At 58.0% G+C, this 25,541-nt stretch overlaps 1 protein-coding gene across 18 annotated transcripts in view; it reads right to left on the reverse strand.

Annotated features, from left to right (window-relative positions):
* The window catches only part of MAD1L1 (mitotic arrest deficient 1 like 1), a 420,727-nt gene that overhangs the window by 109,038 nt on the left and 286,148 nt on the right, over positions 1 to 25,541 (reverse strand). For all 18 annotated transcript variants that reach the window (XR_011424443.1, XM_001490482.5, XM_023655119.2 and 15 more), the window contains one exon: positions 23,426 to 23,516. Coding sequence is in view for 17 of the 18 variants with exons in the window: in XM_001490482.5 (XP_001490532.1) it covers positions 23,426 to 23,516 (91 nt within the window). In the remaining variant the exon portion in view is untranslated. The remainder of the gene's footprint in view (positions 1 to 23,425; positions 23,517 to 25,541) is intronic.

Raw genomic sequence — 25,541 nt, forward strand, 5'->3', positions numbered from 1 at the left:
TCTAAATTCACGCAGCATTGCAAGGGCTCAGAATATCCAGGATGATCTTGAAAAGGGAGAACCAAGGAGGACTCACAGTGCTCGATTTTTTTTTTTTACTTTTTATTAAGATTATGATAGTTTACAACCTTGTGAAATTTCAGTTGTACATTACTGTCAGTCGTGTTGTAGGTGCACCACTTCACCCTTTGCGCCCTCCCCCCACCCCCGCTTTCCCCTGGTAACCACCAATCAGTTCTCTTTGTCGACATGTTTAACTCCCACCTATGAGGGGAGTCATACAGAGTTCGTCTTTCTCTATCTGACTTATTTCACTTATAACACCCTCAAGGTCCATCCACGTTGTTGTGAATGGGACGATTTTATCCTTTTTTATGGCTGAGTAGTATTCCATTGTATATAGATACCATATCTTCGTTATCCAATCATCACAGCCCTCGATTTTAAAGCTTACTACAGGTGACAGTGACCAAGACAGAGTGGGACTGGCCTAACAAGAGTCACAGAGCTCACTGGAATAGAACCGAGAGTCCAGGAAGACCATGCAGCTGTGGTCAACTGATCTCTGACAGGGAGGCTAAGACCAGTCACTAGGGGAAAAGAGTCCTTCCAACAAGTGGCGATGGGACGGCTGGAGGCCCACACGCAAAAGCCAGAAGCGGGAGCCTCACCTCACAGCATGTACAAACATTAACTCAAAAGAGATCAAAGACCTATATGTAAGAGCCGAACCTATAAAACTCTTAGAAGAAAAAGACGTAAGTGAGAGCCTTCATGACACTGGATCCAGCCATGGGTTCTCAGATATGACACCAAAACCACGGAATAAAAGGGAAAGTAGACAAATCAGACTTCATCAAAATGAAAACATTTTGTGCTTCAAAGGTCACCATCAGGAGAGTGAAAAGACAACCTACAGAACGGGAGGAAATATTTGCAAATCACGTAGCTAGTAAGAGACTCATATCCAAAACAGATGAAGAACTCTTATAACTCAGTAAGAAAAAAACCAAATAACTTAATTTAAAAATGGCCCAAGATCTGAACAAATATTTCTCCCAGGAAGATACACAAATGACTAATAAGCACGTGAGAAGACGCTCAATGTCACCGTCACGAGCGATCAGGGAAAAGGAAATCAGAGCCAGTCAGCTGTCGCCTCACACCCAGTGGGGTGCCCCCATGGAAAGGCAGACACCCACAGGTGCTGCTAAGGATGGGGAAAGACGGAACCCTCCCCCACTGCTGGAAGGATGTAAGATGGTGCAGCCACTGTGGGAAATGGTCTGGAGGTCCCTCAAACGGTTCACCCCAGAGTTACCATGTGACTGAGCAATTCTACACACAGATATCTACCCAAGAGAAACGGAAACACGGCCACATAGAAACCCTGACAGGAACAGCAGCACCATCCATCTAGACAAAGACGAAAACAACCCAAATGTCCATCAATAGATAAACACAGTGCGGGGTGTCTCTGCAATGAAATACTATCCAGCCATAAGAAAGAACGACCCACTGACACACGGTACAGTGTGGATGACTCCTGAACACAGGATGCTCAGTGAAAGAAGCCAGACACAAAAGACCACACACTGCAGGACCCCACCCATAGGACACGTCCAGAACAAAGAACTCCAGAGAGACAGAGAGTAGGTTAGTGGTTGCTTAAGGCTGAGTGGGGGTGGGAGACAGCAAGGAGGTAGCTAAAGGGTATGGGGTTCCTTTTTGAGGTCATAAAAATATTCTAAAATTGAATGTGGTAATGGTTATGGATTATGTGTGAATAGACTAAAAACCACTGAATTCTACACTTCAAATGGGTGCGTTACATGGCATGTCAATCATAGTCAATAAAGCTGTTTTTAAAAAAGGGAGGGCCAGTCCCACAGCCCAGTGGTTAAGTTTGGTGCGCTCTGCTGCAGCAGCCCAGGTTCAGTTCTCGGGCACGGACCTACACCACTTGTCAGTCAGTGGCCATGCTGTGGCAGTGGCTCACATAAGAATACAGGAAGACTGGCAACCGATGTGAGCTCAGGAGAGTGTGCAACTACAGCCACTGGAACAGCCCTCTCCCTTTGAGCACCCACAACCTCAACGCTGAGAGCGCGACTTGGCAAGAAAGAGAACGAGGCAGGAGGGGGGACTGGGAGGAGCCCTGGAGGAAGGTGCAGCACTGGGGCTCAGGAGAAGCATGTGCTCGGTGGACACTGCCTGGACGCTGGATGCAGCCCTGGGGCATGCCAGCTCCCACCGGAGCCCTGGGATGCTCCCTGACGGCTGCACGGCGGGGACCACGCCACCCTGGGGCCAGCCGAGAGCTGGGAGTGCACGCCTGTCTTGGGGGTCATCCCTCAGCTGTCCTATCCAGGACCCAAGGGCTGGGCCAGACCCTGACAGCAGCACTCACAAGGCTGCCCACCCCACTGGCAGGGCTGGCACAGCCTCAAGGACCCCAGGAGACTACCGCTGGCCCTGCCAGGTTGCGGCTACTTCTCTGAGCCTACAGGTTGCCTTCACACCTCCACCCCCATGGCTGAGGCAGCACAAAAGGATGTCTTGTCAGAATTCACTGCCACTGTCCACCTCACGCACCACTCAGTGACCTGACCAACCCGAGCCTCCTGGCTTCATGCTCTCCAACTGTCTTTCTGCCCTTGGGGCTCCGTGTAGCCACGGTTCTCACACACTCCAGGCCCCGCTGCTGCCTGGACCTGCCGCCCCAAGACCCAAGGTGCAGCCAGCCCCATCCTGGAGGGCAGAGCTCAGTTCTCTGGTTCCGCCTGGCCAGCCTACCCTGCTCAGGCCATTTCACCCAGCCTTTGACACTCAGTGCCTCAGGGGCCTCACATTGAGACCAGACCTCAGACTGGAAGGTGGAGGCTCGGTCTAGCCTGGGTCCCAGCACATCTCTAGGAGGTGCCTCTCGGCTGTGCTCCCTGCTGCCCACCTGGGCAGACACAACAGCAGTCAGAGCGAGGCCTCCACTGCAGGAGGATGCTGCACTGGGGGCAGGCCCAGGGCCCAGGTTTGCCAGAGGGGCGTGCCATCTGGAACCTTCTGCACTGTGACCAGAAGCCCAGGGCTGAAGTCATTTTGGTCAGACGAGGACTCCCAACAGGTGGAAGTGGGGGGAGTGAAGCCAGCTGCTGCAGCGGGGTTCCAGGGGTTCCCCCAGGAGTCTCACCCACCCTGGAATCAAGTGAGTACAGACCACATGGCCAGATGCTGTGTTCCCAGGTGCCGGAGGGGACCGACCCAACGGGCAGCCCCCGACGGGCCCAGCTGGACAGACGTGGGCACTGAGTGCATCGAGGGATGTTACCCAGACCCTGTCCTTCCCCCTCACACACGCCAGATCAAGGTGTCACTGCGCAGACGGCTGACAGGCAGGGGCTGACCCGCATGTCAGGATCGCATGGCCGGGCAGCGTGTCCATCAGGGGTCTGCTCACTACCTTGCCCCCTCCCCGGAGCAATGAGGCCTGTCCTGCTCTGTGTGGGTGCACAGCACAGTGACCACCACAGCGGGCCCTGAAGGGGGGGACACAGGCGTCCACAACCAGCTCGCCTAGGGACGCAGGGCCACCCAGGGTGGGCGTTCCACAGACACTCCCCGCAGGTGAGAGGTCTGTGAGGACAGGGTGTTGCCCCATCCCCCCAGACTCGGGGAGGGAACCCAGTACCTCGGAGCCTCAGCCAAAACAAGCGCCTGGGAGGCCCACTGAGGAACCAGCACCCACGGAGCCCCCTGGAGCCCCTCCTCCGGCTCCGTTTCTATCTGTAGCACCGATCACCCTGTGACACGTCGTGTCATCTTTAAATTGTGCTTCATCACCGGCCTCCCCTGACGGCAGGGAAGGGCGGGCGCGTGCGTCAAATAAATGTCTGTCGAATGAAGGGACAACCAGCATGCACGTTTACTAGGCCAGGATTTGTTCCCTGGGGCTTGGACATGAAACAACACGAGAAGGAGAGGCCTGGCCGGCTGCCCGGCGGCTCCTGTGCACCTGGGCTCCAGGCCCTGCCCGCCCCTGCCTGCGGGGCGCAGGGTGGTGCTCAGGCCCCGTGAGGGGGTGCCGGCCGGGGCTGGCACCGGTAAAGCCGAGCAGATGGAGGGATGGAAGAGCCTTGCTGAAATCTGCTGCTCGATGACAGCTCTGAGGAAGAAAGGGAAAAATGGCTATAATCTTCTGCTAAAAATTTGTTGCCTTGTTTGATTCGCAGCTGAGGAAACTGTTGAGACACTGACAAGAGTCTCGAAAGGAGAAGTTCTGAACCTTCCTTTGATGTGCCGGTGCAATTATTGACTAAACAGAAATATTTCACTCACTGGGGAAGCGGGAGAGCTGATGCTTCTGCTAATGACCGCCGCTAACGGAGACAACCACAGTCAGGTGCCTGGGGGCGGGCTGCGGAGAAACCCTGGGTGGATGGGGAAGTGTCCGCCTGTCTGTCCCGCTTCCTCTGCACCTGCTCTGAGCGGGCTGGGGTCTTGCGGGGGCAGGTGCAGAGCATGAGCAGTCACAAAGGGGTCGGCACAGAGTGTAAGGGGGGTCGGGGCTCAGGGAGCATCAACCATGAGTTTCTGAGGAGACAAGGGGGAATCTGAGGTCCAGAGAGGGCAAGGGGCTCGCCTGAAACTACCAGCAAACCCGGGGCAGGGCTGGGACCCGGGAGGCTCCTCTGTGGGCCTGAGCACATACTTGCTTCCAGATGCCCGAGCGGCCTGCCTGCCCCCTCTTCATGGCGTGGCTTTCTTTCTTTTGTTCAGATTCTGTGCAAGCTCAGATGGGTGGCCATTTCCCTCTGCATCCAGGACCACTGTGCTAGCTAGCATCTGAGTCACACGGGGATGTGGGTGGGGTGAATCTGCTTCATTCTTGTTTGTGTTCAAGCTCTGCCCCTAATTGGCTGGTGGTCCTGAGCCTCCTGTCCTCACTGGGCCTCAGTTTCCCATCTGTGGAAGAGTGAGGGTAATGAACTCGATCTTAAAGGACCTTCTGGGCCTAATGCTCATAAGACCTGGACAGAGGACAAACCCCCCAGAGCCCCTTGTCCAGCCTGTGGATGGACCTGCTGCCAAGAGTAGGACCGTGGCTGCCCCCAGGCAAAGGAAACCGCTGCCCCAGGCCCGCGGCCCCAGGGAGGGAGGGTGCCTGCCACCCTGGGCCTGCTGTGCATACTAAGAGACCCTGCTGGAAAGAGGCAGAAACGCGAGGAGAATTAAAAAGCACAGTTAAATAACCACTGATGCTCATGCATATTTATAAACCACCCGGCCTCAAAACTCAATCGATCTCTCTCCCGGCTGAAGGAAGCACAGCTCAGGGAGGACAGCGAGGAGCTCTGGGGGTGCCCGCTGGGTCTGAGGGCAGGGCCGGGGCGGACCTACTGGATGAGGGGAGTGCAGCCCTCCCCAGGCCCTGCCGGGGTGACCTCGACCCCGCCAGGCTGGCCGCCCTCTGCTGCCCGCCACACCTCCAGCCTGCAGACCCGCCTCCGCCAGGCCCAGGGCTGTGCCCCTGTTGCTCAGGGGCTACGTGACCTTGGGCAGCTCCCTCAGGCATGGGCCTCATGTCCTACACGCCTCATGGCTGCGGAGAGCGTGCCTGGTTCTCGCCTGCTGTTTTGTGGGTTCCCAGGGACACTCCTTGGCCCTGAACCCGCGGGCACACGGCATGCCCAACCCCCAGGGCAGGACCCCCAAGGGATGGTGTGCTCATGGAGGAAAGCAGGGGGATTGGTGGGGGTCACAGAGCAGCACAGGCCGGATCCCCCCAGGTCTCCAGCACCATGAGCGCTGGCCCTCCTCCTCGCTCAGAGACCAAGAAACTGAGGCCCAGAGAGGACAGGAGACCCACACAGCTGCCCAGGACTGGTCACCGCCAGGGGAAGAGGGGAGCGGCCCAAGGTTGGAGGCAGAGGGCCGGACAGGGAGGAGGACGGTGGCTCATGCAACCCAGCTGCAGGCCCCTAGGGACGTGTCTCTCACCACAGACGCTCCACTGAGGGTTAAGGGGGCTCTACAAGCCTGGCTGCCCCTGGGCCCCACAGCTGCGGGCAGGAGAGGCCCCTATTGCCCCCACCCCCTCTGTGTCCACTCGTCCCCCAGACAGAGGCTTCATGGAAGCTGGGCACTGGGCATTCCGTGGCCAAGGCACCCTCCTGAAACACCGGTGTGGGGGGCCTGCCACCTTGCTGTGGGCTGTCAGGGCCAAGAAATGACTTATGATGGCCCCTTTGTGTGTCCAGAGCCCTGTGGCCGACCCCAAGGAACCAGCCCACTGCAGTGGCGAACTGGCTGGGCCTGGGGGAGGGGCCACCCCCACGTCTTGGCCAGTCACCAAACCAGCAGCGGGACCTAGGGGCTGAGCGGCTCCTGCAGGGCCTGGGTCTCCTGGTCAAAGACCCTTCCGGCAGCTGCGGGAGTGTGGCAGAGGGAGGATGGAGCTGGGGAGCAGGTGGCCCAGGCCAGCTCACAGGGGAGGGCCCCCCTCATGCCGCCCTCCGGACAACCGTCTCCGCCGACTGGTGCCAGAGGACGCGGCGGGCATGTCTATCCACCACTGGCCCTGGGCACAGTGCTGGCCCCGGGCACAGTGTTGGTCCTGGGCACAGTGTTGGCCCCAGGCACAGAGGGAAGCACAGCAGAGTGTGCCCTGTGGCTGGCACCAGCCATTCCAGAGGAAGGCCACCAGGGCCAGTGGGGCGCAAAGGGGCCCTCCCCTGGCCAGGCCTTCTGCTGGCCCGCCTGCTGCCACAGCCTCCTCAGGTGGAACACTCGGAATCTTGGGGCCTGTCCTGGGCTCCTAGGCCATTCCGGGGTCCTGGGCTGAGAGCTCTGGCAGCAAGGCGTGACATTTCCAAAGATGGAGGGCAGGGACAGGCAAGGAAAGTGGAGCAGGCTCCCATGTGACGCTCCTAGTCACGGGAGGGACAGCGCAGGTGCAGCGGGGCTGAGGCTGGGGGCTGCTCTGGGGCTAACCCTCAGAGTGCCCGGCTTATTCCAGAGGGGCACTGCCAACACGACCATCACCAGCGAACACCTCCCTCCACGGCTAAGAGGAGAGACAAGCCCCCTGGGCCTCAGCGCCAAGCGGGAGTGGACGTCCCTCCTCTGCTCCCACACAACCCGGGGGGCTGAGCCAGACCCGCCCACAGGCCAGAGGAAGGAAAGACGCTGCCATCCCAGGAGGTCAGGGAGGGCCACGGAAGGCCAGCACAGAGCTTCCTGGGCCCCGACAGCAGAGGCCTGACCTGGCTCCCCCTGGGTCTCCGCTCGAGGTTCCAGGAACAGGCTCCTGGGAGGTGGCCCAGTGTGTGGTCCTTGGGGCTGGCATTCTGTTGCCCCAAACATGACTCTCCCGCACGAGTTCTGAGACTGGACCACACTCTCTCTGGGCCTCAATTTGCTCACCTATAAAATGGGATACCCCTGTTGACCTTCCCAAGTCCCAGGAAGACCAAACAGCCGATGGATGTGAAAGCAGTCTGCAGCCACAAGCAGCTTTGCTTTGCTGGGTACGCGAGGACTGCGGGTGAGGACACCCAGAGTAAAAGCCAGACTTACTCCTGACAGCTGCCTCTCACATCTGCCAGACACACCCCAGATTGTCGCATCTCCACAAAGGTCCTGGGGCCACTGGAATGCCACGTGTCCGAGGATCCAAGCCTTTCCGGAGACATGGGCACTTGGAGCCGCAGGAAAGCACAGTGCAAACCTGATCCCTCTGAGGAGGGAGGCGGCAGTGGTGACAGGACAGTGCCTCCAGGACCATGGCTCGCACAGGGGTCCCCGCCCGCCCCCAAGAGCACAGCAGCCGGAGCCCGTCCAGGCAGGGCGCTCACCCACCGGCGGCCCTCCAGCGCCCTGCGCGTCTCAAGGAGCCCTCTCGTTGGCCTTGCCCCTAGTCTCAAACCCCACGAGTACCTCCAGGGCCATTCCCCTCCTCCCTCACTGAGCAAAAGGCTGGGTCTCGTCCCTCTTCCCTCCAAACAGGCTCAGAAGCCACAAGAATGTCAGAGCTGGAGGACGCTTGCACTGCGCTACACGTGGGCCAGGAGCTGCCGGGACGGTCACTGTGGTGCACTGTGGGGCAGGCGCTGCCCTGTCCTTACTTTCCAGGGCACCTGGGCCTCTAGGGGCTGCTGACCAGCTCAGGGCCGGCCAGCTAGGGCAGAAACAGGGGACAGCCAGGCCCGCCTTCATCCCTGCTCCGGCACCCCCTCTTCTCTGCCACCACTGCTCGCGGGGAAGTGAATGCTGAGAAAACTAAAGAGGCTTCCTTCGCCTCTGAATTCCCATCTCCACGCAAGCACAGGCCACAGCCTCAGCCACCCCAACAGAGATGGAGAGGCCCAGCGCTGGCTGTTGGGTGCGTCTCTACCTCAGGAGGGGATGGCAGAGACCGCTGGGTGATTCCTGTACCAACACGTCCTGCCAGCCTCACCCGGGCCCCAGCCCCGCCAGCTACAAGCCACACGACCAGGCAATGGTCACCTGACCTCTGACCCCAGGCTGTGCTCCAGAGACGAGGACTACTACCATCTCACTGGACAGAGCCCATCACACGGTCCGCTCACCCTCTGTCTGCTGTCCTCTCCCATGCCAGGCGAGGCCTGGGCTGCCCTGCCACACACGTCTCCTACCCCTGCGCCACCTGGCCAGCCCGCACACTCTCACTCAAGCTCCCTGACCTCTAATCAGCAGACAGGATGGTTTGCACGGCCAATTAGAGGACACGGTCGTCACCCGCGGACTTCCGCCCAGAGTCCTTCAGAAGGTGATCTGCTGTGAGAGGCTTGTAAACAGGCTGCAGGGGAGGGATGGAAGCCAACTCGAATTGTTAGGAGGGTGGATGGTGACTGTTCAGGCTGAGGACTGGCTTTAATGGCCCTGGCCCTGGTCCCTGCCATCGCCTTCCCCGAGGCCCTGGACCTATGCAGCCCACCTGCTGCCACCATGGGGCTGCCCTACAGGCCACACAAGGTGGGGCTGCTCCAGTGGCTCCTTGACAAAACTGTGGGTGGCGGGCGGACAGTAGACATGGGTAAGTGGGGAGGAGTAGCCACTGACAACTATGATGGACCACGGGTCAGCTACCCAAGCTTCTCGCCCAGCTAGCAAGCCCACCTACTGCTCCTGTCCGCAGGCCGGGCCTCTCCCTAAGCTTCCATCACATCAGAGCAGCTGCACACTTGCACGCCCAGGGCCCTGGTACATGAGGTGCCCACCTGCCCGCCTGCACACCAGAGCCCCGGATGCCAGACGCCCGCCTGCGCGCCCAGGGCCGTGTTTCTTGGGACGAGGAGGAAGAGGACGGACAGGCCTTCGTCCGCGTGTGCTCACCCTGCTGCAGTCGAGCGGCTGCTGCTCCTGGCATCCCCCTCCTGCCATTTCACAACAGTGAACACTGGGCCTGCCAGCCGACGGAGCCATGGCCCTGCTTGTCTGGGTGGATGAGCAGAAGCTCTTGAAGCCGGGCGGCCTCGGCTGCCATGATGTCCCCGCTACAGAGGGCGAACAACAGTCAGCCCCCAAAACCCACCCTGCCTAAGCCAGGAAGAGCTGGCGGGAGGCCTCGGTGGTTCCAGCTGGCAGTAGGATCAGCCGGCAGAGGAGAAGCGCTGGGCCAGCCACAGCAGCAAGAGGGCTGAGCAGGAGAGCAGAGCAGCCCCCGGCGCCCCGCTGCCCCACGCTCACCATGGACACCAGGTGCTTTGCTCTCCGAGTCGTACCAGAGGGTATTAAACAAAGTTCCTTTAACCAAGTTTTTTGAATTGTGGTGAAACTCACATAAAATAAAATTTACCATCTTAACCATTTTAAAGGGCCCAGTTCTATGGCGTGGAGCACATTCACATTGTTGTACAACCATCCCCACCACCCATCTCCAGGACTTTCCATCTTCCCAAACTGCAACTCTGTCCCCATGAAACACTAATTCCCACCCCCCTTCCCCAGCCCCTGGTGCCCACCATCTACATTCTGTTGGATGAATTTGATGACTCCAGGGCCCTCACACAAGCAGGATGGTACAGTATTTGTCCTTTTGTGACTGGCTTCTTTGCTCAGTGTAACGTCCTCAAGGTCTATCCATGTTGCAGCAGGTGTCAGAATTTCCTTCCTTTTTAAGGCTGAATACTATCCCATTCTATGGATAGACCACATTTTATTTATCCATTCATCCACTGATGGACACTGGGGTTACTTCCACCTCTTGGCTGTTGTGGATAGTGCTGCTGTGAACATGGGTGTGCAAACATCTGTTTGAGACCTGCTTTCAGTTCCTCTGGGTGTAGACCAAGAGTGGAATTACTGCATCATGTGGTTAACACAAAGCAGTTTTTTACACTCAGTGACAGCATCTGTGGTGGGGTATCGTCTAGTCCCCACATAAGAGAGTTCTTTCAGAATTCAGTGTTTTGTCCACAAACCCACTCCACAAAACATCCTTTCTACAACAGGAATTACGTAATAGGTCAGAATTTCCCTTCTTGTTGGCTGCCAGGAAGCTCCACCTCAGCAACAGTATCAGCCCCGACAGTCAGAACATTTGTGATCACCCTACAGGTGTCACGGAATCAGCGGCTGGGATTTGGTGTGGAACAGCAGGATCTTACCCACACGAAATAGATGTGATCACAGAAGACAGTCAGACCACACTCACAGACTGATGGAACCCAAGTTCCCTGGGCAACCTTGACTATTCTAGAGCCTGCGGGGGAGGGCCCCGAGCACTGGGGGGCTGACCCCACCTTGACTATTCTAGAGCCTGCGGTGGAGGGCCCCAAGCACTCAGGGACTGACTCCACCTTGACTATTCTAGAGCCTGCGGGGGAGGGCCCCGAGCACTGGGGGACCGACCCCACCTTGACTATTCTAGAGCCTGCGGTGGAGGGCCCCGAGCACTGGGGGGCTGACCGCACCTTGACTATTCTAGAGCCTGCGGTGGAGGGCCCCGAGCACTCAGGGACTGACTCCACCTTGACTATTCTAGAGCCTGCGGTGGAGGGCCCCGAGCACTGGGGGACTGACCCCACCTTGACTCTTCTAGAGCCTGCGGTGGAGGGCCCGAGCACTGGGGGACCGACCCCACCTTGACTATTCTAGAGCCTGCGGTGGAGGGCCCGAGCACTGGGGGACCGACCCCACCTTGACTATTCTAGAGCCTGCGGTGGAGGGCCCGAGCACTGGGGGACTGGCCCCACCTTGACTATTGTAGAGCCTGCGGTGGAGGGCCCCGAGCACTGGGGGACTGACCCCACCTTGACTATTGTAGAGCCTGCGGTGGAGGGCCCCGAGCACTGGGGGGCTGACCCCACCTTGACTATTCTAGAGCCTGCGGTGGAGAGCCCTGAGCGCTCTGGGAGGCCAACTCCTCCTGTCCTTCTCTGAGCCACAGAAGGAGATCAGGAGCACGTGGTCCTGCCAGGTCCTCACGTTGCTGCTCCTGGAGTCCATTCCAAGGGCCTGCTTCCTTTTCTTCGCATCACCGCCTCATTGATTTCCTTGTCTATATAATCAGCCCATTGTTTGTCTCTCCCCACAGGACACGAGCTCATGAAAGTCGGGGCCCTGCTTGCCCCTCCCTCCACCGTACCCCAAGTTGGAGCAGTGCCCACAAAGGAGCCCAGTAATGGTGGGCTGGCTCACAGGAGGGGTAGGGATGGTCAGCACAGAGCCCCAGGCGCCCCTGCAGGGCCGGAAATTGCTGTGCTCCCAGGACCCTGCCTCCCGAGAAAGGCGCCTGGTGAGGAACAGAGGTCCACCCCCTCGCTTCACAAGTGAGGCCAGTGGGGCCCCGAGAGCACCACTCTCCCAAGGCCATCTGGTAACTTAGGACAAGTGTGCCCGTCTCAAGGCTCTGGGGCCATCTGTTTAACAGGGCAGAACACTCAAAGAAAGCACCAAACTCGGAAAGGGAACATCCCGCCAGGAAGCTGCCCAATTTGTAGTGGGGCTTCTAGAGGAAACGAGTGAGGCGCAACCCACCAAGCCCTCCGCCGGCGTGGGCTCCGAGGTCGGCACCAAGTCACCGCAGGCGTCCCCGGCCCCACCACAGCAGGCGCAGACACCAGCACAAAGCAGAAGCTGCAGGAAGAACTGGAGATTTCAAAATGCCCTTGGACACACTTTCACTGAGCTCCCACGACACCATTTCCTCCCGGATCTTACAATCGACCTCATTGAGGGAAGGCCGACCACACTGTTGCCTTGCCAGCACCCAGGCCGGCCCCTCCCAGCACCCTAATTCTGGTGGGGGCCCTTCTAGTTCTGCAGCACTGGGGTGGTGAAACAATCTCGGCTCAGCCTCAGATCCTCCTTCCTTCTGGCCAAGGCAGCTGGTGCAGGGAGGGCATGGGGACCAGTGACATGTTCAGAACGAGTCCGGGGCCTTGAGCCCTGGATCACTGGACCAGAGAGGCTCTTCCCCACTCTCAGGGGAACAGATAAAATCATCCGTGGAGCAAAGCCTCCCGATTCTGAGGGAGGCCAGCCTAGGGATGGGCCTGACAAGGTGAAAGGCAGAGACAGAGCAGGAAACCAGCACTCAGGCCTGGATCAAGCCTTGCCTGAAGCTTTCTTATTTAAGCCACTTAGCATTGGGCTTTCTGATAACTGCAACCCAAAGCACCCTGCCTTGTAAAACGGTCGACTCTTTTTAAGCATAACCCACTGGAGTCTGCCATGTTCTTGCAGAGCAGCCAAGCCCTCTGTCCCCACAATCATTCCCAAGGGAAGCTGGCGGGGCCAGACACCATCCTTGACACAGAGCAAGGGACTCGGAGGAGCCAGCAGCCTGCACCACATGAGAGAAGCCTCTGCCCTCCGACCAGCCTCCTTCCCAAGCGCCAGTGCAAGCTGCCCAGCTCATGGAGAAGGCTGCGCAGGCACAGGCGAGGCCTGGAGCTGCCGAGGGAGGGCCTCTGCCACCACGCGGCACCAGACAGTGCGACATGTCAGCTCCTCCCCCACCCCAGGCCCTCTCTGCAGCACCCCTTCTCTCCCTGCACGGGCAGGCAGGGCAGGGGAGACGGACACGCACACGAAAAGCTCCTCTGCCACCCTGCCCCTCTGTCCCTGGAACACCTGATTTCTGCCGCGGAGGGCGAGCAGTCTGGCCCCAGTGTGGGCAGCACCCCTGTGGTGCACGTCCCAGGCTCGACTGCCGCCCCCAGTGCCCTGGGGACCTCGAGGGGGCTTCCTGGAGGCGCAGGTCCAGTCACTGTGGGTGTGGGTGGGAGCCTGGCTGCGGGAGACGGTGCCGCAGGTAGGTGAGCAGAGAGTCGGCAGGCTGGGAGCATGGCTGTTGGGACGAGACGCAGACTCCACAGCAGGGCAGAGGCACTGCGGGTCCTCCACCCAGCTGGGTCTGTGCCACGTGGTCTGGCCCCACCCGGCACAGGGAGGGGCAGATGAACCCCAGGAGAAGGGGCCGGGCGATGGTCCACCACGCAGGCTGACACCCAGCATGCCTACACAAAGGACCGGTACACAGCCCCTTGGAGGGGCTGGGGCACAGCCGGCAGCAACAGGAGAGCAGGCTCCCCCACAGCAGCAGGACGTGGCCGGAGGGAGCCATGCCAGACTTCAGATCCCCCATCCGGTGCGTGAGGGTGAGACCCTGGCCAGTGTTGAGGGAAGAGGAGCGCACTGGGACACAAAGCCAGGATGCTGGCGGGGTCGTCCCAGGTGCTGGCCGTACAGGGAGAGAGGTGACAGGCAGTTAAAGGGGTGTATGCAGGCCACCCACCAGGGGCTGAAACCTGAGTGCGCAGGGCGGGCCAAGGTGTCTTGCAAGCCTTAAGACGATCACAAAGACTAAAGGCAGGGCCCCCTGAGCCAGTTTCCTCGTGCCCATCTTGAATCCCCTGGTCATGGAAACTGTGATTGGAATGGAAGCTGTGAGGATGGCAGGGTGCAGGAGAAGGAGCCCGGGACCCCGAGTCTGCTCCTGGCTCTGCCCCGAGAGGCTCTGGGCCTCTGTTCCCGGCACGGACACGGGGGTGGCTGGCCAGAGCTGCCCTGACGCCAGGGATGCCCCACCGCCCCGCCTGACCACCCTGGTGGACACCTGAGGGTGCCGCGCTGTCCTCCGCAGAAATCAGCCCCGTGCGGACCGCCCTCCCACCTGCAGCCCATCAGTGTCCTGTGACAGCCCACCCGAGCGAGGGCGCAGCCTCCCTCCCCCATGCTTCACGCTGGGCCCACGGCACACATTAGCGAGGGGGCTCAGAGGAACCAGGTGTGCCCTGCCCGCCCCCCCCCCCACCCCCGCCACCACACACGTGGCTGAAACACTCTGTGACCCACGGTCAGCAAAATGCCACCTGCCTGAACACGACGGTTACGTATTATTTCTTATCATGCCTAACTTTCAGGTTCGTAAAGTGTTGGGTCCCTAACTTTTATGTCTAAAAGCTTCGCAAGGACCATATGCGGATAAAGAGAGGTGTCAGAACCGCGGTCTGAGAACGCCCAGGCTGCAGCGCCCTCAGACGGCACTGAGTACTGGCAGATGTCAAGGCCGGCCATGGCGCCGCTCACGGTACTTTGTGCTTTTTGGGTCTTGAGTAGGCCAGTGGCAGAGCAGGGCTGGACTAGCCCCCTGAGGGTCACAAGGTAAAAAGACCCCACGGCAGCTGGTTGATGGGACCCTCGGGGACACCGAGTGGCCTCGCCTGCAAACAGTGGCTGGCCAGCACTCCGGGGATCTGAGGTCCCAGGATGCCCGCTGGCCCCGGCTCTGGGTCCCAGGGCCCATAGGGCAAGAAGGGGCTTAACATTCAAGATGAGTCATTCTTCTCATAAAAAAATCAAGAGAAATCAGTGCCTGTGGAAATTTCTCCACACAAATGCACATCAGCCAGCTGGCTTTTTTTAGTCCTCAGTGTTAATAAACATGAGCAGCCTGGTGCCACCTCGGTGGGAGTTGAGGCTGTTTCCTCATTAAGTGTCTTGTTTACACAGAATATTCAGGAAGGCAGGCCGGGGCAGCAAGGCCCTGGACTAGACGCTGAGCCCCTGCTCTGCCCGCAGCCACAGGGGTGTGGATGCCCAGCTCTGAGACCCAGTCGCAGTGCAGCGGGGACACAGGCCATCCAAGGGGGGCACACGCCTGCTCACTCACGCCCCGCCACCTCAGGGCAGTGACAGACCTCATAGACAGAAGCCAGGGTCTGCGTGGGTAGACAGCACCAGGTAAGGGGGTGAAACCGAAGAGAACATCCACTGATGATAAAAACAGTAACGAGAAGTAAATTCAACAAGAAACGAGCAAGATAAATATATAGCTATAAAATGTCCCAACAGGATACAAAAGTGGGCCCAACAGATGGAAAGACAGCCACGTTCTTGCGTAAGAGGAGTAACACTCTGAAGACGTGCCATCTCCAGAAGTTCGCGTTTCACAAAATCTAGCAAAATTCTAGATTGACCAAGGGAGAGGGGAGCTAGACAGGTTGACTCTAAAGTTCATAAAAAAATAGACAAAGGTGGCTCGGAAAATTCTGGTAGAGAAGAGCCATGGGGGCAGGCAGGACAAGACGCATCAGATGCTGAAACAGTAACGCTCCATAACTAGAACAATCCAGAACTCGCCCTTGATCTGACCCATGAACTAACGGGGGGCAAGACAAAGAGCAAAAACAGACCACAGACACGCAAGAGTCCAGGACACAAGGAAGGAAGCACCTTGGACCGGCGAGGAAAAGACGAGCTTTTCACCCAGCGGCGCGCGGGCTCCTGGGAAGGGCCTCTTTCAAATAACAGGTTGACGTCACGCTTTACACCATATGAAAAACCAAAACCAAAACCAAAGTCCAAATCAATCACAGATTTAAATGTAAAAAATGAAACCACCAAAATCCAGAAGAAACCATGGAGAGTTCTTTCATAACCTTGACGTGAGAAAGGTAAAAACATGACCCTAAACCCAGAGCCACAAAAGAAAAAAATGGTGGGTAAATGCATCTATGTAAAAATTTAAAAGTCAAAAACTTCTGCTTGGTAGAAAACACCTCAAGCAAAGAGAAATGGTAAATTCAGAAAATCCATTCGCAAGTTAAAACAAAAAGGGCTCGGTTCCTAAATATGCAAAGAGCTCTGAGGAATCAACAAGGACCAATGACCCACATGGAAAATGGATCAAAGACAATTAACAGTTACAAACACACTAAAACCCCTCACTCACATGTAACAAAGGACTGAGGTGAGAACTACATGGAGCTTCCCCCTCACCTCCTGGACCAGAAGGGCGGGAGCCTGGGGTGTGCTCTGCTGGCGAGGCTGCTGGGCCACCGTCCTGCTCTGTAAGTGGGCACACTGATGCGCCCGCCGTGAAGAGCCGCTCAGCTGGACCTGTCGAGACGCACGCAGGCAGCTCTGATCCCCTTCTCTCTCACCTGGAAGTTCACCCACACAGTCGTGCACACACAGGAAATGCCATATATAGAAGGACACTTGCCACAGCCCTGATTAGGATCACAGGAAGGGAAGACTACCCACATATCCGTTAACAGGCAACTGGGTAAATAAATCACGACACATCCTCCAGTGAGGCTCCACGCAGCTGGGTAAAAATAACCAGGGCACCACGTACTGAGAGGAGAGAGCTCCCGAAGGCAACAGGCAACAGGCTACCTTGTGAGCTAAAGGGGGGCGGCAGGAAGAACACATATTAGGTATAAAAATAAGCCCAGTTCGAAGAAGTTACTATGTGAGAGGAACTACACAAATGCCTCATGTGCATGACTCACTGAATCTGCGCCACCACCCTGGGAATGGGTCATTTCATCCTCATTTTCCAAACGCAGGAGCTGGGACTCGGGAAGTGACAGCGCTCGCCCAGGGTCTAGGGTCTGGCGTCTGAGAAGCGACAGGTGGGAGTTCTCACCTAGACGCGCTCCCTCCAGAGCCACCTCTTGGGTACTCTGCTGCTGTCCATGCCCGCCCACGTGCGCCCACTCCACTTACGCCCCAGGAACACTGGCTGGGGGCCAGGCCTGAGGCTGGTGCTATCTGGGTGATCCAGGCAAGGTCACTGCCCTCAGAGGACCACACTGCCCCCCATACAGGTCCTGGGACGTGGGTGCAAAGCCTCAGAGGAGGGGTGACGCGTGAGCTGCGCCTGATGGACGGGCAGGCTGACTGGCAGACGGGGAGGGCGCTCCACACAGAGCAGGTCGCGGGAGTCTGACAGTGCTGGCCACACCACGGCAAGGTGGGAGACGGGAGGGCACCGAGTGGAAGCCAGCGGGAGGGGAGCAGGGCCAGCTCGTGGTCTGGATCCCTAGAGCTCTGGCTCCACCATGATGGGTGGGGAGGCGGGGAGCAGCTGGCCCTGCGGTCCTCACAGACACCCCAGGCTTTCAGGGCAGAAGTGGCAGCCGAGGGGGAAGGGAGGGCCTGGACTCCACTGGGCGAGGTGGAGCACAGCTCATGGCAGTGGGGGCTCTTTGGAGTGTGAGGACGCGACTGTGTCACCTGTGGCAGATCACCGGCTTCTGTGACCCTGGGCTTCTTCATTTGCACGGTGGGAATCACGATACCCCTTCCTCAGTGCCCGTGAGTGTTATGTGAAAGCACCCACAGGGCCATGCCCGGTGTCACCGCAAGGGGGTGAGTGCAGCGCAGACCCATGCTGTGGCCATCGCCACGTCAGTCCAGCACACCTGCGCTCCAGTTGCTAGGTCCACATGGAGGAAGTAGACCGTCAGAGCGACATCCCTGAGCACAAACCTTCCTCACTCCAGGGATCACCGTCTCTGGGGCTCACCGCACGGCAGGCCCAGAGCCCTGGCTGCACTGTTCTCATGCACAGCTGTGCGGTTCTACCCCTCCGGGGAGCCACCCTCAGAGAACATTCCAGAAGTGTGGGCATCAAAAAACCACCTGTCCAGTGTGGGGAGGATGTGCCCAGGGGCCTGGCAAGCAGCCAGAGGACCCCCAGGAGGCAATCAGAGGCAAGATGGGTCTGAGAGGCAGAGGCTGGGCCTCCTTTGGGCTCAGGGTTCCCTGGCAGGTGGGAACAGGTCAGGCAGGTGAGGGCACTGCGGTCAAGGACTGACAAGTGTGCCGCCAGGAGGGCAGGCTGGGCGGGAGCCTGCAGGTGAGAGGGAACCAGCGGGGCTCCGGGGGCTTCTGCTGTGTGGAAAGCGGCCAGGGGCTGCCCCAGCGTCGACAGGGAAGGGCAGAGGGCTGTGAGGAGCGGTGGACGCCCCGCCCCGATGGGGACGGGAAGGCGGCGGGGGCCGAGGAGGCTGGAGGACAGCGCTGCCCGCCTGCTGGTGCAGGGACCGCAGTGGGGACGGTCTCCACGGCACCATGAGCTTTCCGCTCACGGGGAACCTAGCAATTTTCTACCCACTCCATTTCCAAAAAAGATACTTATTTTAAATGTCATGGGCTACAGGCTGGCGGTGGGGCAGCCCCATTCAGCCAGGGAGGGGAAGCAGGCAGGGCTCTGGGGCACAGCGAGGGTGAGCGGGGCCTCTGGGGAGACGGCTGCCATGCAGGGGGCTCCATCCGCCCCAACCATCAATCTGTGGGAACCTGCAACACTGAGGGGCGGTGGATGCCGGCTCAAACCCCAAAGGTGACTTCCGCTTAATGACGTGCGAGCTGGAGCACTGAGAGGGCGGGACAGATGTCTGCAATTTGCTTCAAAAAATCAAAAAAATAAACAGGACTGGTGGACGGAAGAGGGGTGGGTGGGCACGTCATAAAGCCACCACAGAAAACACGCCTGGCGGGATCCGGGTGGTGGATATGGGTGTTCACTGTAACATCCTGCCAAGGTTGCTGTATGTTGTGGAATGTTCCTAAAACGAGGAACGCCCAGCAGGGCTGGGTCTGCAGGCTGGCCCCCCATCACCACCCAGACTCGGGGTGAGCCAGGGCGGCGGCAACGGAGCGTGAGTGTGCGGCCGGGCCGTGCTCTCCACACGCAAAGCTGCTCCTCTCAGCGGGGTGACTGCGCGGGGATGGCGTCCAGCCTGAGGTGGGGCTCCTGACGGACACGCTGCCTCCGGCCCAAGCTGCCCCGCCGTGGGCTGGCCCCAGACAGCGGCCTCGGGAGACAGTCCCTGAGCTGGGCCCATCACACAGACGCAGAAGACCCCGTGTGTCAGGGTCAGGGTGGCTGAGGACGGTGGTGTCCACAGTGCTAACAGCAGCAGCAGAGGCGCCTGCCTAGGCACCGGCCTGTCCTCCAAGGACAGCCGCAGGGAATGGTGTCAGCTCTGCAGGCAGGGCCACAGTCGGTGAGGAACAGTGCCACCACCCATGCCCAGGGCCCGCTGCTAAGAGGGGGTCACGGGAGGTCTGTCAGGACAAACGACGCGTGCGCCCCTGCTGCGTTCCTCAGCCACCTTCCTGGTTCTGGGAACCCTAGGCCCGTGGAGAAGTGCGCGGGGCAGGGGTGGGGGCGGGAGGCTGGAAAGGACCCAGGGCAGGAGGGAGGCGGGGCCGCCCAGAGACGCCGGGCGGGGAGAGCCAGGACCGCTGGGAAAGGCGGGGTGGGGACCAGGGCACCTCGGGTGCATTTCCCGCTCTGTCTCCACTCGCTGACCCCCAGAGCCCCGACTCCTGCAGCTACTCGGAGAACCACAGAACTCCCCTGCTTCCGGAGCCAGAGTTTCAGGAGCTTTGCTCAATTTCCGCCTTTATCTGCGCAAACTGTGACACGTTCAACCCGTTGGGCCTCTAAGGTAAGGTGTGTCTGAGCTGGTCATCCAGGTGCTGGCTGACTGTGGGCCTCAGTTTCCCCATCTCTGAATGGGGCCTTGCATGAGCAAGCAGTAGTTGTGGGCCCCCAAGCTACCCGTGTCCCTGGTGGCTGGCGGGAGGTGCCACCTTCTTGAGCTACGTTAGCAACGCACACAGTCACCCCAGGCAAGTGCGGGCAGTGCCAAGGAGCCCAGACAGGCTGAGCGTCCAGGCGGCGCGTGGGCACGGCCCAACAGGCAGGCGCACCCAGCCCCGAGCGGCGACTGCAGCTCTGTCGCCTGGCCAACCAGCTGTGAAGGCATTACGAAAAGTTCTAACTAGTCGCGCGCCCTCTCCGAGCATATGTTCCCAATTAAGCCAAACTGCAGCTGATTTTAATCAATCTTCCTTGAAGCGGCTCGACTTGAAGATGCTCCTCCAGAGAGAGAGGAGAGGCGAGGAGAGGGTATTTGCATAAGGAACACTCGGATCAGCATGCGGCGGGCGGGCGACGGCTCAGCCCTCTTCAGGCTGCCCCCTCCTGCGGCCCGGCCCAGAGCTGCGTGCCGGCCCCGGAGGCGCAGAGAAGCGTGGGGCTCCGGCAGGAAGGAGCAGTGAGCGGCACACTGCAGCCAGGCCTCCTGGAGGGGCGTCGCGCGCTCTCCTTCTGCTTCCAAGACCCAGGGACAGAGGTGCAGGGGTGCGGTCTGCGCCCTCGTGATGGAGAAGGCAGGGAGGGGCCATAGGTGGATGTGAGCATCTCCTGAGCACCTCCTGTGGACCAGGTGTGGCAGTCAGACGTGGCATTTGATCTCCCCGGTAGCGCCCCCTGTGGGCATCATTTCCAGTTTTACAGAGAACACATTGGGGGCTTGGATGGCAAAGCCTAGCATGCCTAAGACCACCCAGCCAAGGGACAGGACAGGATTCCAGCCGAGATCGGCGGGCTTGGAGGCGGGTGCCCCCATGGCACCCTCCAGGGCTCCCCCTGTGTTTCCACGGGTTCAAGTCACCTTCAGACCCATTTTGACGCCACCTGGACCAGCTCCCTGGATCAGACACAAGTAGAACTTGTGACCGTGACCAGAATGACCGGTCATCTCGCTCTGAGTTGTGGCCTTTGCTCCTGTCTGCCCTGCAGGGTCCAGGGCAGAGCCTGCCCCATTTCCTGCATCCTCAGCAGGCCTGTGCAGACAGGTGCTCCTCTCGTGCTGGATGAGTAGACGGTGGCGGGACAAACTCTCTGCCTCCCCGGCGTCTGGGTCAGATAGGAGCTGTCGCTATCACGTGGGAGTGACCAACACAGCTGCAGTGATCAGCTCAGCCTCTGGAGCGCAAACCTCTTCTGGCCCCAGAGCATCATACAACAGACCAAGGTCAGGGTAGCCGGCATAGGCAGTGGGGGCGGTGCTGGGGGTGGGGGAGCAGACCAGTGGTCCCTGAGCTGAGGCTGGGGACCTGGGAGTGCAGTCAGGCCATCAGGGACACAGCCCTGAGGCCGTAGGGAAGCGGGCATGGGCAGGGCAGGGCACAGTGGGGTGGGTGGGTGACGAGTACAGAGAGGGAGCCCAGACTCAGGGGGCGACGGGCCCGGGTTCAAAGCCCAGCTCTTCATCTTCTGGCTGGGTGCCCACGACCACATGCGGAAGCTCTCGAGGGGAGGTTCCTCATCAGCGAAACGGGGGTTGCGTGCCCTCTCTCTGAGGACTGCAGACTCAGACACAGGAGGCTTTATGAGAACCTGGGGCCACGGGCCTGGTGACAGCACACAGCGGAGGCTCGAGGCAGCTGTGACTACCGAGACGACGGGTGAGGAAATGGGGATCCAGGCCGCCCCACCATCATGCTGACCCTTCTGAAACGAGCCCATTTGAGGTGCAGGGATGGTCCTCAGTCCCTTCCTGGTCTCAAACTGAAACCCGAAACATGGAGCAAGGGGCTGTAACACGGGATAGAGGTGGGCAGGAACCTCTTTTTGCTGTTGTCTCAGGACCTGGGCAAACTGTAGAGCTGCAAAGGTCAGCAAACAGTCCCAGGCTCGAAGCCGGTGGGAGCGAATGAGTGCAGCCATGGGTGAGAGGCAAGTGTTAGGGCCCCCAAGCACCCACAGGGAGGGACGTGCAGCCTCGCCTCCCAGGCTCAGCTCTGGATATTTATCCACTTCTGGGAGCAGAGGAGAGGTGGTTGCATGGCTATCTAGAAGCCTCCGCCCCATGCTGCCCAAGGGCCATGGCGGAGGCTCAGGGAATGCCTGTGCTCCAGTCATCACATCATCGCAGGAACCTCTACTCCCCAAGGATGACAGCAACCAGGCCCCACATGCCACGCCCTCTAGGCCACACTGTGGGCACTGCTCAGACACGCTCGGCTGCCCGTGAACTGGGCACTCCACGCAGCTGCCGCCAGCCGGTTCCCCTCTCCACACCCACAACCGCAGATGAGAAACCTGGGCACTGAGAGCCAGGTCACACCAACACCAGGGTGCGGACACTCACCTGTGCCCTCCCCATGCCAACACGGACGCCGTCTGCCTCCTCAGCCATGAGTGGCTCCAGGAGGCACAGCAAGGCCCCCACCCGACTCGAGCGCCCATGCGGAGCTCAGGAGGACGTGTACGGTCGACATGGCTAATCCCACTTGTGGAGACAGGACCAGGCCCTGCCCACCCTTGTCTCCAACACAGGAACGCTTGAGATGGGCCAAACGTCCCATCTTCCCAGGATCTGGTGGCAAACGTCCATCGGGCACAGAGCTCACCTGCACCTCTCACCTCATGTGACCCTCAACAACCTCGCCAAGAGCCACTGCAGGCTCCTTGTGAAGGGCCTGGCAGCCCAGAAGCAGGAAGAAAAGGAAATGAACGCTTTTGGCAGGACTCACTGAACCCCAGTCACCAAGGCGGGCTAGAAGCCATCAGCCACGATCTCAGGCTGTGCTCAACTGAACACCCAGAAAGAGATTTACGAAGCCGTCTCTGACACGGCACCGCTGACGGGCGGCCGGGGATTCACCTGCCAACAGCCCAGCTCGCCATCTGAGGACTGCAGCCCAATTAAAACGGTACGAGATGACAGGTCCTAGAGCTGAACACGGTCCAGCCGCGGCTCACGGCGCCTCGCGTTATCAAAGTTGTCACTTCTCCCATCTCCAGGAATTGGTAATAAAAAAGAGACTTGATTTGCCTCTAATAGGTGTCAAGATAAAATCAATGGCCTGTCCAAAATCTGGGTAATCACGAACCTGTGGGTTGCTTGCCATGGAACAGGATAAAAATGAAAAACAAACTGAAATAAAACCCGTGTAAACAGCGTCCAGCTTCACGGCTGCATGTGGAGGGGACAGGCTTGGGTACAAACCCAGACCCAAACACAGGAGGCGCCCCGGGCTCCTCCGCACCTAAGAGCACACCCACCGCACCTGCCCCGGCAACGTGGGCACCACATGCACTGCAGGCTTGAGGCCAGCGGCAGAGAGAAGGGGAAGAAAACAACAGACCGAGGGGACAGGAGGGCTGGGGCTGGGGACAGGCAGCCTGTGGGCAGGACACACTCTGAGCCAGCTAGAGGTGTGTGCATGGGAGGATGTCCCTGGGACGTCTGTGGGTGTGGGAACCATGGACACTCACACCCAGGAAGAAAGGAGGGCGGGGTGCGCCTGAGGGAAAAGGCAGGTTCTAGGACAGGCCTCCCCGGGGCTGCCCGCCAGCACGCACCTGCAGGGTGAGCCGCTCAAGCCGCATTTCCAGCATTTTCTTGTCTTCCTCCAGACGGCTCCGTGCCCCTTCCAGCTCCTCAACCTTCGACCTGCAAGGAGAGGGAGAGCATGACAGGACACTCACCACAGCCCATGCTGGAGAAGGCCTGCCCTCTGGGTGAAGAAAGGGGAAATCTTATGAGAGGAGGTTATGAAGCTTCGTTCCCAAATATACAGATGGGAAATATGACATGAAGTAACAGCATTAAGAAAAAAATGGTAAAAATACCCATGCTTAGGACGGGAGATTGCAACCAACAGCCTCTGTTCAGAGGGGGAGGTTCTGCATGGACCACAGGTGGACAGGAGCACGGAGGAAAACCAGCCAGAGGTGGGGTGGGTGGGGCCTACGTGTGTCCTGGGCCCACTGGTCCACTCCCAGAAGGTGTGACTGCATTTTGGAGAGGACACTGAGAACTGAGAAAACGACCTAAAGAGTCTCCAGAAATGACAGACGGAAGGATCTCCGACATGGGCTGTGGACATAGGTGATGACGGGAGGCTAGGGAGGAAAATCCAGGACGACGAGCAGAAGCAGGTGCAGAATATACAGCTATGCACTGGAGGGCTTTGGGGAGAAGAAGAAGAAGAAGAAGAAAAAAGATTGGCAAGAGATGTTAGCTCAGGTGCCAATCTTTAAAAAAAAACAACAGGGGACTGGCCCCGTGGCTGAGTGGTTGAGTTCGCGTGCTCCACTGCAGGCGGCCCAGTGTTTCGTTGGTTCGAATCCTGGGCGCGGACATGGAGGCACTGCTCATCAAGCCACGCTGAGGCAGCATCCCACATGCCACAACCAGAAGGACCCACAATGAAGAATATACAACTATGTACCGGGGGGCTTTGGGGAGAAAAAGGAAAAAAAATAAAATCTTTAAAAAAAAAAACACAACAAAACAGCTATTTAAAAAAGAAAAAGAAAAAATCTTACAAGCAGCCAGAGAAAGGAAGAGATGTTACATGCAAAGGAATAAAGTAGATTTCTCAGCAGAAATGATGCAAGACAGAGGATAAAAATCTTTAAAATACTGAGAGGAAGAAAGAATACAAACCTAGGATTCTATGCCCAGTGAAAACATCTTTCAAAAGCAAAAGCAAAATAAAGATGTTCTCGCACACAAAAACTGAAGGAATTCATCACCAGCAGATCTGCTCTCAAGAAATGTCAAGAGAAGCCCTTCAAGCAGAAGGAAGATGACACCACATGGAAACAGAGATCCATACAGAGGAGTGAGGAGCAACAGGGATCGCAACTATGTGGGAGAATATATTATTTAAGTCTTTTACAAATATTTAAATTACTACTTTTAAAAGAGATTGCTTAAACAAAACTAACAAAAATATATCGGGTGCTTAAGACCAAAGTACAAATAAAATGTATGACAACAATAGCATGAAGGCTCCAGGGGAAAAACAGACATGTGCAGTTGTAAGCTTAGATACCATATGTGAAAAGGTCTAAGATCTCTTGAAGGCAGACTGTGATAAATGGAAAATGCATACTACAAACCCTAAGGCAACCTCTAAAATAACAAAACAAAGAGTTACACCTAATAAGCCAAAAACGGAAATAATATAGAATCATAAAAAACATCCAATTAATTAGAAAGAAGCCAGAAAAAGAGGAAAAGGGGAACGAAGAAGAGATTGGACAAATAGAAAAGAAGATAGTAAGATGACAAGATCAAACCTCATCACACACACAATCACATTAAATGTAAATGGTCTAAATGCCCCAATTAAAAGGTAGAGAAACTATCAAATGGATGAAAAAGCAACACCCAATTATATGCTGCCAACACAAAAGCACTTTCAATATGAAGATGCAAACAGACAAAGCATGCTAACACCAAGAAAAGCTACAGAGAAAGTTGGAGAAGCTGCTGATATCAGAAAAAGGAAATTCCAGAGCCAAGAATAGTACCAAGAAGGTAATTTTGTCACGAGAAACAGGCCAACTGACCAAGAGAACATCATAATCGTAAACATTTCTGCACTAATACAGGAGCTTCAAATGAGATGAGGCAAAAACTGACAGAAATGCAAGAATTATAGACAAGAGCACAAGTATCACCAGA

This window comes from Equus caballus, chromosome 13 (assembly GCF_041296265.1).
Source record: "Equus caballus isolate H_3958 breed thoroughbred chromosome 13, TB-T2T, whole genome shotgun sequence".
Lineage (NCBI taxonomy): Eukaryota > Metazoa > Chordata > Mammalia > Perissodactyla > Equidae > Equus > Equus caballus.